Source organism: Capra hircus, chromosome 16, assembly GCF_001704415.2.
Source record: "Capra hircus breed San Clemente chromosome 16, ASM170441v1, whole genome shotgun sequence".
Classification (NCBI taxonomy): Eukaryota; Metazoa; Chordata; class Mammalia; order Artiodactyla; family Bovidae; genus Capra; species Capra hircus.
In genome coordinates this window covers 67,898,216-67,911,064 of record NC_030823.1, presented here as the reverse complement: position 1 = coordinate 67,911,064, position 12,849 = coordinate 67,898,216, and the positions used below count along the sequence as shown (strand labels likewise).

General features: G+C 47.1%; 1 protein-coding gene across 1 annotated transcript in view; it reads left to right on the top strand.

Annotated features, from left to right (window-relative positions):
* Positions 1–12,849, top strand: part of SMYD2 (SET and MYND domain containing 2) — a 53,707-nt gene that overhangs the window by 17,269 nt on the left and 23,589 nt on the right. Inside the window, exon 2 of the mRNA XM_018060735.1 lies at positions 3,355–3,418. Within this exon, the coding sequence (XP_017916224.1) occupies positions 3,355–3,418 (64 nt within the window). The remainder of the gene's footprint in view (positions 1–3,354; positions 3,419–12,849) is intronic.

Sequence of the window (12,849 nt, the reverse complement as noted above, 5' to 3'; positions counted from 1 at the left end):
CCAAGAGTTCATCCTTGAGATAACCCTCATTCTTCAGTAGGAGCAGAAACACTTCCTGCCTTCTGCCCCCTTCATCTCAGGGTGCCGAGATGATACATACCAAAGATTCACGATTCAAGGACATTAACATTTGTGCCTGCTTTAGTGGGCCTCCCGGGTGTCTCAGTGGTAAAAAATCTACCTGTAACAGGAACTGCAGGAGACTTAGGTGTGATCCCTAGGTCAGGAAGATCCCCTGGAGGAGGGCATGCAACCCACTCCAGTGTTCTTGCCTGGAGAGTCCCATGGACAGAGGCAGGCTACAGCCTATGAGATCACAAAGAGCTGGACGCAGCTGAAGTGACTGAGCATGCACACACGGCTTTATTAGGGACATTCTTTTTTTAATGTATCTCAGTCTACTTGGTTTACAATGTTGTGTTCATCTCTGCTATATAGCAGAGTGATTCAGTTATATATATATATGAATAGACACGCACACAGAGGAGTCTGGCGGGCTACAGTCCATGGGGTCGCAAGAGTCGGACACAACTTAGTGAGATTGCCACCACCGTGTAATGGTTTGCATTCTCTCATCCCAAACTCTGGGTCCATCCCTTACCCCTTAGCAACTATAAGTCTGCTCTCTAAGTCTGCGAGTCTGTTTCGTAGGTAAGTTCATTTGTATCATAGTTTAGATTTCTTTAAGGGTATTCCTAAGTGAAACTGGCTTTTCCCCCCTGACTGTGAGCATGTGGAAGGGAGGAATACAGGGACGACATACTTGCTGCTTTGATTTGTACCAGAGGCTTTGTGGCTCAGCTGGTAAAGAATCTGCCTGCAATGCGAGAGACCTGGGTTTGATCCCTGGGTTGAGAAGATCCCCTGGAGAAGGGAAAGGCTTCCCTCGCCAGTATTCTGGCCTGGAGAATCCCATGTACCAGTCCATGGGATCCCAAAGAGTTGGACACGACTGAGCGAATTTCACTTCATTTCACTTCAAAGCCTTGCAGGTTTCACCCTTCGGGCACCCTTCACTTTCTAGAGCACAAATGTCAAGACCCTAAAGGCAGTAGTTCATTCTGGAAATAGTTTTGATCTCATGGGCTCCCCGAAAGGGCCTCTGGGCCTCTGGTAGTCTACAGACCACACCTCAAGAACCACTGGCATTATGTAACCTCCTGACAAGTTAGCTCTTTCTTCCTGGTCTTCGTTGTCTGTGGCCGTGGACTTGGTGACTAGCCAGGCTGAATGAAGCCTGGCCTTTGGGAGATCTGTTGTTTTGGTGAAATCCCAATAGAGTTCTTCCTGCGTTCACCAGAGCCCAGTTGTTTTTTTTTCCTTCCTGGGATATTACCTTGGAAATATCCGAAACAAGCCAAAAACAAGCTGAAAACAAACCTTGGTTTCATATTAGCTTTACTGCTCACATCTATGTGTGGAAGATCTCTGTATATAATCCTTGTTTTCTTTTTGTATGGTGTAGAGCTAAGAAAGACATTTTTTGTGATAGTTTCCTGGTCTGTTATATCAAGGGTCTTAATTCTGGTTTCAGAGACATTTCACGAGTCTGTGCATAGATTCTAGGTGGTTGGTGAGCCCTCAAAATTTCACAACACTTTCTGTTGTTGTTTGAGGGTTGGGGATAAGCTGGGTTGTTGGGGAGAGTTAATAGCTTTAAATTCTCAGAGAGGTTTTATGACCTCGCCCCCTGCAAAACCAACCGTCACCAAATGGCTGTTTCAGATGGACATTGTTATGGGTGGCGTCTACCCATCCATTGTCCAGGTCCCAACACACGGCTTTTGGAAAAGAATTTTCAGAGTTCCCTCTGCGGCTTTGCCCGTCTGCTCTTTCCGTCCCTTTGGCATTCCTTCACGGTGCCTGTCAATTAGCACTTGCTCACTAGTCACTTCACAGTTGTCTTTGAGCACATCGCCTGTCCTTTCCCCCTTGGCATAAAATGCAGGAGATGCCAGGGCCGGCCGTCTTATCCACATGTATCCTCGGAGGGTATTTCAGGCCAGAGGATGCACTCAGCCAAATTAGTGGGCTCCTCTTTGAACCACTGAGATGTGCAAACTCGGAATATTTATTTATACCTCAACTGTGAGTTGCGTTTTTTTTCTCCCACACAATTCTTCAGCCTGCTGCTTGGAATCCAAGCACTGTCATGAAAACTGCAAGGCAGCCAGTTTTGTTCCAACAGTAGCATTTTTGGAACCCTTTCCCGATTCTGTGGGAGTAGTGTGGTGACTACCACTCTCTGAGAAGACGTGGAGGAGGACTCTGCAGCGTGATGATATGTATGTCTTGCAATGTCAGCCCTCCGGGCATGCTGCAGATGGGGTTGGGGTGAGGGGGCTCCATGGCAGGGGAGGGGGCACCCCTGGCAGTAAGCTAGAGTGCCCTTTGCAGCACCAGCATTTCTGTACATTGGAAAGCTGGCTTCAGGGTGGTCAGTGAGAGGCAGACAGCGGGCTTTACAGATCGCACTCTCATTTAACGAACTGGTTGTTCCCCATCTCAGAAAAATTTGAAGGGTTCTGTCATAGGCGGTTTAACTTAGTGGCTTCACAGCTTTTGAAAAATCCTGTGGCTTGTCTAATGCAGCAAACACACCAGCACCTAACAGTTGGGGAATAGCAACGTCCCTGTCCCCTATGAGAAGCAGGAAAATGAATTCTTTGGTGATGAATGGTGAGGACTAACCTAATTATGACAAAGCAGAAGAATCATTCAGTGGGTACAGACAAGGTAGATGTGTGTGCCAGTCAGATCTAGGGGTATTTTATTTAAGAATATGCCTCCAGTTGCTGGGTAGCGTTGTTTTTAAACTTCGCTTCTCAGACATTTGTTACTGACACGCTCCATCCCTAAATACTAAAGATTGTCACCCACTTTGTGTTCTCAGCAATATAGGTTGACCCCAGTCCTCTGTCTTTACAGACCAGGCTTCTAAGATGGCTTTGTTTATTTCTGTCCCTTTCTAGCAGCTGAGAAAAACAGGACACAAGAGCCTCTGACTGGCCCCAAAGCATTGAGTCATAGTGCAGGTTGATGTTAACAGCTGTGGTGTCCCAGGCCAGGCTCACGAGTCAGAGAGCATGTCCTTCGTCTCTTTGGAAAGTACCCTTCATGCTGTCGGGGTCGGTCAGTGGCAGTGTGTGTCCCCTTTGACTAACTCATTCCCACTCAAGGGCTGAGTCTGGTCAAACTCTCCTTTGGGAAAATCCCATGTAGCAGTGGGAGAGCAAGGTAAGGTGACTCTTGGCTCTGCTTTCGAACCAGATGGCAGCTGTTATTGCATGATAAAATGCGCGGCTTCACGTTTCTCTGCCTCTCGCCACTACAGTGCCCTTTCTGTTTTTTAAGGAAAGAAGGCTTGTCCAAATGTGGAAGATGCAAGCAGGCATTTTACTGCAATGTGGAGTGTCAGGTAGGTGTCTCTGGGCCAGCTGGCAGGGAGGGCCTGGTTTCCTCGGAAGCTCGGGACCCCAGCATCCTTCTCATCCTTGTCACGGCATCCCAGGGCCCTCCCGCAGCCAGAGCTGGAAAGCCTCCTTGTGGCGTAGGGTGTGGCTGGATGCCCCTGTGTGCTGGCACCCAGGACTGATGGTGATGGGCAGCCAGTGGGCAGTAACATTTTGGGGCCCCACACAGGAACAAAAATAGAGGTTGGTAAAGTGGGAAAGACATAGGGACCACATTGGATACAGGCAGGTGTTTCACCAAGGTCAACAGTCTGCCCCCCACGGCTCCCAGCAACAGATGGAATGTGCAAAGACAACCAGTGAAAAATGTTAAAATGCTGTCTTTAAAATTGTTTAGTCTTTACCATCACCAAGTCTGAATTTGTATCTATCCCCCTGGCAGGCTACACGTCACCCTTGGGCTCGTCTAATCTAGCCTGATTCCAGCTGGACTTAGGTGGGCCCCTGACACAGCTTTTGTGCAGCCAGAGGTGGACTGGTCTGAACTTGGACCTGGAGACCTGGGGGCGGGGAGTGAGCGGTTCAGGCAGCAGGTTGCGTGTAGATCACAGGCCATCTGACTGGCTGGATGCATCTTGAGGGAGTCTTGTAACCCAGGACTGAGAATTTCAAGAGGATATTTGGAGGAACTCTTGGTAGACTCTTTAAGGGATAAGTTTTTTTCCCCCCCAAACTTTTCTACTTAATACTGTATAGTTACACAGAATGTTCACAGGTATTACAGAAAACGCACTCCACATTCTAGCAGTTTGAATTTGGGGAGGATGTGATCTTCAACCTCTGTGTATCCTCCCCAATCTATTTTTTAAATGGGAACCTACTAATATGGCTTGGGAAATGATGCTACTAAATAATGGTTCTAAGGGAGAGGGAGGCCGTTCTTCATACCTGCACCTCGGTTTCGTTCTTCTTCCCATACGTAGCTGGCACTCTCCTGTGCCCCCCACCCCTGCTCTGGTCGACCACATTACCCATGGTTTCTTTTTTTTTTTTTCTCCCCTGTTTTATCCCTACACAGCTGGTCTCTGAATGTCTCCAAAGGGTGTTGTGCAGCAGTGGGAGAGGTTGGTAAGCCCCAAAGTCTTATCTGACAGAGCTGCCCTCACAGAGCCCCTGACCAGAGGAAACACAGGCTGAGCCGTTGGCTTGGGAAGGGCTGCCTTGGCTCTGAAGGCCATGTGCATGGTCCACCTCCCTGTGTCTCCACGCAGGCTTCCGGCCTGCAGGGCGGTGAGAATATAGATGGGCTTGTCATTGGTTTATCAGGGAGTGTGGCTTCCTCTGAAGAGGAGAGACCGTGCTTTGCTCCTCCCGATTATGGACAGAGAGTTCTGTGGTTAGATTGCTGGGCCCGCAAAAAGGTCAGTGAGCGCCAGAATGACGTGATTAGGTTCCAGGCCTGATAAGTTAGCTGTTTCTATATTTAAGTTAAACGCTTCTAGAAAAAGTAGCTCATGATATTCTGGTTCTTTAAAGAAGCCAGCTAGTAACTCACACACAGGTCAGACTATTGTAACACAGAAGACTCGGAGGGTATAGTTCCAGCCCTGCACCTGCCTACCTCTGTGAATTTGACAATTCAAAGGACGTCTCAGAGTCTTTTTCTTTAAGTGTAAATGAGGACAGTGGCCCCTATCTTGATGAATTATAAGGATCAAATGATATGTGAGATATCAAAGTTCTATGTAAACTGTGATGCTGCGTGCAGGCATGAGGGCTTGTAAATAATAATATGATAGTAATTTAGGCTGGACGAAGCTTAGCTTTATGCAGAGAACAAAGTAGGCAGCCCACTTTAGATTTAAAGGACTGGGTTTTTTTCACCAAAGCGTATAGACGGATTCTAAGAAACTTGAGATCCTTAATGGTATACATTATATGAATAGTGCTTGTTACAAAATGGAGCTTTAACTTCTCTGATGAACTGTAGACTCGGCATGGATATGAAACATAAGCATCTGTGAGATGCTGAGCTACCTCTTGGTCTCTTGAGCTGTCTTCCATTAGGCCCCCCAGGTGGCATTACACTGATGCATAACCGTAGTCCAGGTTGGGGTGTTGTGGGGGCCATTGTGGTTCCCTTGCCTTTAGGACCTAGTCTTCCAGATTTGCTGACTCACTGTGATAGGTGCCTGGCCTTGGGAGGTTCCCGGCAACCAAGTATATCAACCTGTGTGAACCAGAATGCCTCTTTATTGTTGGTTAGTCTCTAATTCATGTCCTCCTCTTTGCAACCCCATGGACTGCAGCACGCCAGTCCCTCACCATCTCCCAGAGTTTGCTCAAACTCGTGTCTGTTGAGTCGGTGATGCCATCCCACCATCTCATTCTCTGTTGCCCGCTTCTGCTCCTGCCCTCAGTCTTTCCCAGCATCGGGGTCTTTTCCAGTGAGTCGGCTCTTTGCATCAGGTGGCCAAAGTATTGGAGCTTCAGCCTCCGCATCAGTCACCTTACAGAATGAAAAGGCAAGAAGATACGACACTGAAAGATGAGCCTTTTTATTACTTTACATCAAGCAGCTTGACAGGCTGCATGTCCTCCTCCTGGTGTAGATAGATTGTACAGGTCACATCATAATGTGCTTGTTGTAGCAAGGAACCCCAGGATGGGGGACGCAGTCCTGTGATTCTAAGTCATGTCAAAGGTCCGGGGCGTGACAGCTTGCTGTGTCCAGCCCCACCACGTGCAATCTTCCTTGCATCTCGCCAGCCCCTGGGCCAGGACACCCTTGGTCCTAGAGAGTAGTTTTGCACTTCAGTTTCCCCATGCTCTGTGAAGTATCTTGTGACCAAAGTACTCTCGTAGATGACAAGTAGTAACACACTTCCCAAAAGCCGCCTGTTTCTAGAAATGAGGCTGGATTTGGCCTGTTTCATGTCTGTTTCCCATCTCTCCTGTCCTGGCAGGAGGAGGCACATAATCATTAAGGTCTTCGGTCCTGTCATCTGAAGGGCTGAGTAGGAGCAGGACGCCGTATCACAGTGAGACAGGATGGCCATAAAGTTAAGTGCCTAGAAACAAACGGCCGTAGAAAGGTTTCGTCCATAAAATCACTGGGGAGGAGTGTGGGGTATTTGCTCTAGATGGAAATGGACTCGGAATTCTGCCCAAGGGAATACTTGGATGGGATCAAGGTGGAGACTCTGCTGCAGGGTAAAACAAGGGGGGTAAAACAAGGGCAGCAGTGAGGAAGGTGACTGAGTGATTCTCCACCTAAGAAAGTGTGGCCCTTGCCCCTGTTGTTCAGGTACTCAGTCATGTCTGGCTCTTTGCAACCCCTGGGACTGCTGCACGCCAGGCTCCCGTGTCCTTCACCGTGTCCCAGAACTCACTCAAACTCATGCCCATCGTGTCGGTGATGCCATCCAACCATCTCACCCTCTGTCGTCCCCTTCTCCTCCTGCCTTCAGTCTTTCCCAGCATCAGCGTCTTTTCCTCTTCACTGGGCCTTCTTCACAGGCAGACCCCACCCACCTGGAGCCACCGGGGGTCCACACCACAGAGCAGACGGCGGGGGTTGAAAGGAGCTTATCAGTAGATAAGAAAGCAGTGTCCCCAGTGGCTGAGTGACTTGCTCAAGGTCACACAGCAACAAAACTGAGGCCAGAGTGTGCAGAATCCCTGGGGAGGGCTTTCACTGCTTTCCAGCACTGCGCCTGGGGTCCTGACAACCCTCCAGGAGAAGAGGCGCTGTGGGGATGAGTCAGAGACGAAGTGGCCTTTCATGGAGGTGAAAGGGAAGATCCTTTTAAGTGTAAGGTCCACATCCCTGCCTGATAGCATCCTTCCAGGAATGCAGCATGTTAGAGCTCCTCAGGACTCTGCTTCCTGCACCCAGCCATCCTCTCTGATTGCAGGAGATTCTAGGACCATGCTTTATTTTATACAGTTTGGCTCAAGTCTTGTCCCATTTATTCTCCTTTTCGTTCATTTGACTCAGTGTGATCCTGCCAGAGGAGAGATTTTAATTGACAATGCATGAAAGGGGTAATGGGAGGAAATATAAAAGAAACAGAAATTCCTTTTTAGTTAGGCTCAGTTTGTAAGCTGTGTGTTTTAATGAACTATATTTATTTTTATAAATATGCCTAGAAAACTAAGAGTGTTGTTCACTCAGACTTTTTTGTTAAATTGTACCACGGCACATTGAAGAGAAGAGTTTTAGAGTTATTACATAGAGGAATCATTGTGGAGTAGAACTTTCTAAGGTGTTATTTCTTAACATTGAAAAATAGAAGAAAACGGTTTGTGTGTTGTAAGTGGAGGTGTTAGGATTACGCGTGTGATTTTGAAAGGAGGAGGGGGCATGTTCTGATGAAGATTGAAGAAAGCATGTATGAGGAGTATGTGACCAAAGATGTGAGAACATTCTCGACTTTTATCACCAATTACAAAGTAACTGAAGTGTAGAAAATGTCTAAGAAATGCTCCCATGACCCTGTCATTTTTTGGGTGATCAGTGAGTGGGCTAGAGTCATGGGGTTTAGTCCTGGTTAAATTCACTTTGTTCTCTTCATTCAGACATAGGAAGCATCCTCAAAGGAGCCACTGATTTTTTCCTGTGAATAAATGCTTAACATCACCAGTAAGAATCAATGAGTGCGTTCCATCACTCTTTTATGGAAAGAGAAAACAAAGCAGATAGGGGCCAGCAGTGGCTGTCATCCCGGTGTCATCCCGGCGTGAGGTAGTCGTTAAGCCCCTGATTCCTTTTGCATTCTTCCTCTCACAGAGAGTAGTGGTGGAGAACAGTAGTCCTATGACATTTTCTTACTATTCCACATTTTATGAAATCACTTATGCATGCTACTCTGCATTTCAGGAAATCACACAGGCATGTATATAAATAAGTTCAGTTCAGTCGCTCAGTCATGTCTGACTCTTTGCAACCTCATGAACCGTAGCACGCCAGGCCTGCCTGTCCATCACCAACTCCTGGAGTCTACCCAAACCCATGTCCATTGAGTCGGTGATGCCATCCAACCATCTTATCCTCTGTTGTCCCCTTCTCCTCCTGCCCTCAATCTTTCCCAGCATCAGGGTCTTTTCAAAAGAGTCAGCTCTTCGCATCAGGTGGCCAAAGTATTGGAGTTTCAGCTTCAACATCAGTCCTTCCAATGAACACCCAGGACTGATCTCCTTTAGGATGGACTGGTTGGATCTCCTTACAGTTCAAGGGACCCTCAAGAGTCTTCTCCAACACCACAGTTCAAAAGCATCAATTCTTTGGTGCTCAGCTTTCTTTATAGTCCAACTGTCACATCCATACATGACCACTGGAAAAACCATAGCCTTGACTAGGCGGACCTTTGTTGACAAAGTAATGTCTCTGCTTTTTAATATGCTGTCTAGGTTGGTCATAACTTTTCTTCCAAGGAGTAAGCATCTTTTAATTTCATGGCGGAAATCACTATCTGTAGTGATTTTGGAGCCAAGAAAAATAAAGTCAGCCACTGTTTCCACTGTTTCCCCATCTATTTCCCATGAAGTGATAGGACCAGATGCCATGATCTTAGTTTTCTGAATGTTGAGCTTTAAGCCAACTTTTTCACTCTCCTGTTTCACTTTCATCAAGAGGCTCTTTAGTTCTTCACTTTCTGCCATAAGGGTGGTGTCATCTGCATATCTGAGATTATTAATATTTCTCCTGGCAATCTTGATTCCAGGCTGTGCTTCCTCCAACCCAGCATTTCTCATGTACTCTGCATATAAGTTAAATAAGCAGGGTGACAATATACAGCCTTGACGTACTCCTTTTCCTATTTGGAACCAGTCCGTTGTTCCATTTCCAGTTCTAACTGTTGCTTCCTGACCTGCATACAGGTTTCTCAAGAGGCAAGTCAGGTGGTTTGGTATTCCCATCTCTTTCAGAATTTTCCAGTTTATTGTGATCCACACAGTCAAAGACTTTGGCATAGTCAGTATAGCAGAAATAGATGTTTTTCTGGAACGCTCTTGCTTTTTCGATGATCCAGCGGATGTTGGCAATTTGATCTCTGGTTCCTCTGCCTTTTCTAAAACCAGCTTGAACATCTGAAAGTTCACGGTTCACTTATTGCTGAAGAATTTTGAGCATTACTTTACTGGCGTGTGAGATGAGAGCAATTGTGTGGTAGTTTGAGCATTCTTTGGCATTGCCTTTCTTTGGGATTGGAATGAAAACTGACCTTTTGCAGTCCTGTGGCCACTGCTGAGTTTTCCAAATTTGCTGACATATTGAGTGCAACACTTTCACAGCATCATCTTTCAGGATTTGAAATAGCTCCCCTGAAATTATGGTCTAAACTGAAAGCCCCTTTAGAACAAGAGAAACACCAAATGCAGGAGTTAGAAAAGGGGACTTCACAATAAAAATCCAGTCTCCTTATGCAGGGAGACAATATATCATTTGCTCAGCAGAAAACTGGCTGACATAACAATCACTCTTTTCTTCCAGCGTTGGAAGTGCTGGTGTACCATGAGACAATTTTTCAACTCTTTATGCATCTTTAAGCATTTCGGTCCATGCACAGAAAGGAAAGTCATGCAGAGCTGTTGTTACAGTGGCTGAAAATGAACTAGAAATTTAAAAGGATGTCAAAAAAATTCCCTCTCATACTTTTTACATAGATTTAATTGTTTAAATTTATTGCATGAATTATCTGTGCTCATTATAGAAAAAATCAGAAGTTTCAGACTGAAAGAGGAACAGAAAGAGTATCCATGCTTCATAATTTTATCCTTCCAGAGAAAACCGCTAGTAACACTTCGGCATGTGTCTTTCTGAATCTTTCCTATGCATTTCTTTATAATATATTACTTTCCTAGGAAATGGGATCCATCTGAATTTTCATAAAGTTTTATAAAGATTGCAACCATTAAAGGAGTAACAGCTTAAATTTTGAAGGAAAACTGGAAGCCAAGTAGTGCCACTTTGGTATGTCTCTGACATTTCCACCGTCTGACAGAAAAGGAAAACTTCTTACTAGCTGACAAATTTCCCCTGATGAAACTTAACATAATGCTGCCGGTCCTTAATTTACCCAGCTCTCTGATTTCACTGCTCTGTGTGGGTCTCCATTACTTTCTAGGTGCTCTTGCTTTTCTTTGTGTTCAGATATAGTCATAAACGACTTGAAGTCAAAGACTCCATCTCCCATCCCTGCCTCTGGGGTCATCAAGGGCTTATTGAATGAATGAAGGAACCAGGACGTGAACAATTACCAGCATTTGTTGAGAGCACATTGTGTGCCAGGCACTGGTCTGAGTGCTTCTTGTGGGTTAGCTTGTTTATTGGATCCTCACAACGACCCTTTGTGGTTGCATGAATGCCTGATAATGGTAGGCTTCAAGCTTTGTGTCTGATTATCACTATTGGAAGGCATACAATCGTAGACTCGGAATTCCAGACCTGCTAAGTAACTTAGGGATCATGTTATTTACAGCCGAGGATACACAGGCAGAGGGATTAAGAGGACTGTCTGGTGTGACATAGCTGCTTCGCTGGAGGGTGGGGTGAGAATGCAGGTCTCCCCGAGCCCCAGACCAGTCTCCTCTTGCTAAATAGAGCTCTGCTCTCCCCCACAGCGTGCACTGTAGTGAGGTTCTCTTCCCTGGAGGACATTAACATCAATAGATGTCAGCATTGTGTGTTCGTATTTATTTATTTATATTCGTATTAATTAAATTGTATTAAAAACACATAAGTCATATTAAGAAATGTTAAACTTTTTTCTCACCGAAGCTCGTTGTTAAACGCCAAAGACACCATGTATACTTCAGGAAACTAGCATGTTTAAGGCCATGCAAACACCTTTTCTTAGCACAGCTAGGGTCACAGTGAAATTCCTGTGTGTGTTCATAGGCGTCAGTTACCCGTCTGTCCCCCACTAGCGTTCTTCACTTCCTTCGGATGCCCCAGGGCCAGAAGCCCTTGTTGTCTTTCCCTTTTTGCTTTGCATTTGTGTGCGGAGTCGGTTTGTCTGCTGGGAGCTGAACCTACCTGTTCCTACCTCGTTGCTTCATCACCGAGCTCTCGTTTTAGGCTTTGGCTAAAAACAGATCCTCTTCTCCCTTGTGTATATCTTGTCATTTCTGTCTCTCCTTGCTCTTGGTTATATTCGGCATGCTGTTATTTAACTCTGCAGAACACCTTGGCACAGTGCTTGAGCCCAGGGTCTGTGCCACGGGGGCTGCATTAAATCATTAAGTGACAGTGTGTCTTTCCTTCTTGGCCGTGGGGAGGGAGACATTGTCATTCATTCAGCAACTTTATTGAGTGCTTAGTGACTGTCAGGTACAGTTCTAGGTTCTGGGCAGATGGATAGTGGGGGCAGGGGGGAAAACGTAGTAAACCAAACATCTAATCAGTGTGCAATAAATATGTCAGGTAGACACATAAAGCAAGGAAAAGGGAGAGTGGTGGGGGGAGAGCACTGGTTTGGGGAGGGTACTTTGAAAAGGGGCATCAGAGCAGAGACATGGAGGAGGGAGGGAGCCAACAGGATGTCTGGGGAAGAGGCATCTCTCCAGGAAATGCAGCAAGTGCCAAAGCTCTCAAGGCAGGAGCAAGCGTGGTCGCTCCAGGGAGCAGCGAGGAGACATGGTGGCCGGGTGGAGTGAGGTAGGGGAGCGTGGTGGGGGTGATGAGCTCAGAGTAGCAGAGAGTCAGCTCCTACCACGTGTGGCCTCGTGAGTCATCGTTACAGCCTGGCCTTTTGCTCCGAGGGGAGAAGCCATTAGAGCATGCTGAGCCGTGAATGCAGGATCTGAGTTGTGTTTTTCAGAATCGATTACTCCGGTTGCTCTCTGGAGCGGAGCTAGGGGTGGGGTAGGGGGTGGAGGGGGCAGAAGCAGGTGTCCAGGTAGGAGGCAGAGGGAGCCGTCACGGCGTAGGTATAGGGTCTGCCGCCCAGTGAGGAAGGTGTGGGTGGGAAATGATCAGAGGCTGAATGTATTCCGCAGGCAGACAGGATGGATTCACTGGAAAGGTGAACATGGAGTGTGGGGGAGAGAGAGGCGGCCAGGAAGTCTCCAGGTTTCTGGCCTGAGCATTGGAAAAGTCAGACTTGCCCCTTTCTGAGGCAGGAGAGGCAGAGGGAAGCCCACAATGGTACCCAGTTCCGTTGCAGCAAGGAGTGTCTGCAGACTTCCACTGAGTCCGCTCCCACAGCCAAGCCCATCACGCCACCACAGCTGGTTTTTATCAGAGCCTGAGTGGCTCAGCCAGTTCCCAGCCATCCCCCGCTGACCCTGTTACCAGCACCAGCGTCGTCCTTACGCCCCGGTCCTCAGTGCATTCCTCCCCAGCACCCCACCCTCCTCCTTCCCCAGTCTTCCCGTGGCGAAAGGGGCATCTCCACCCTTCCAGGAGTGAGCACATGCCCTTCACCCCGCA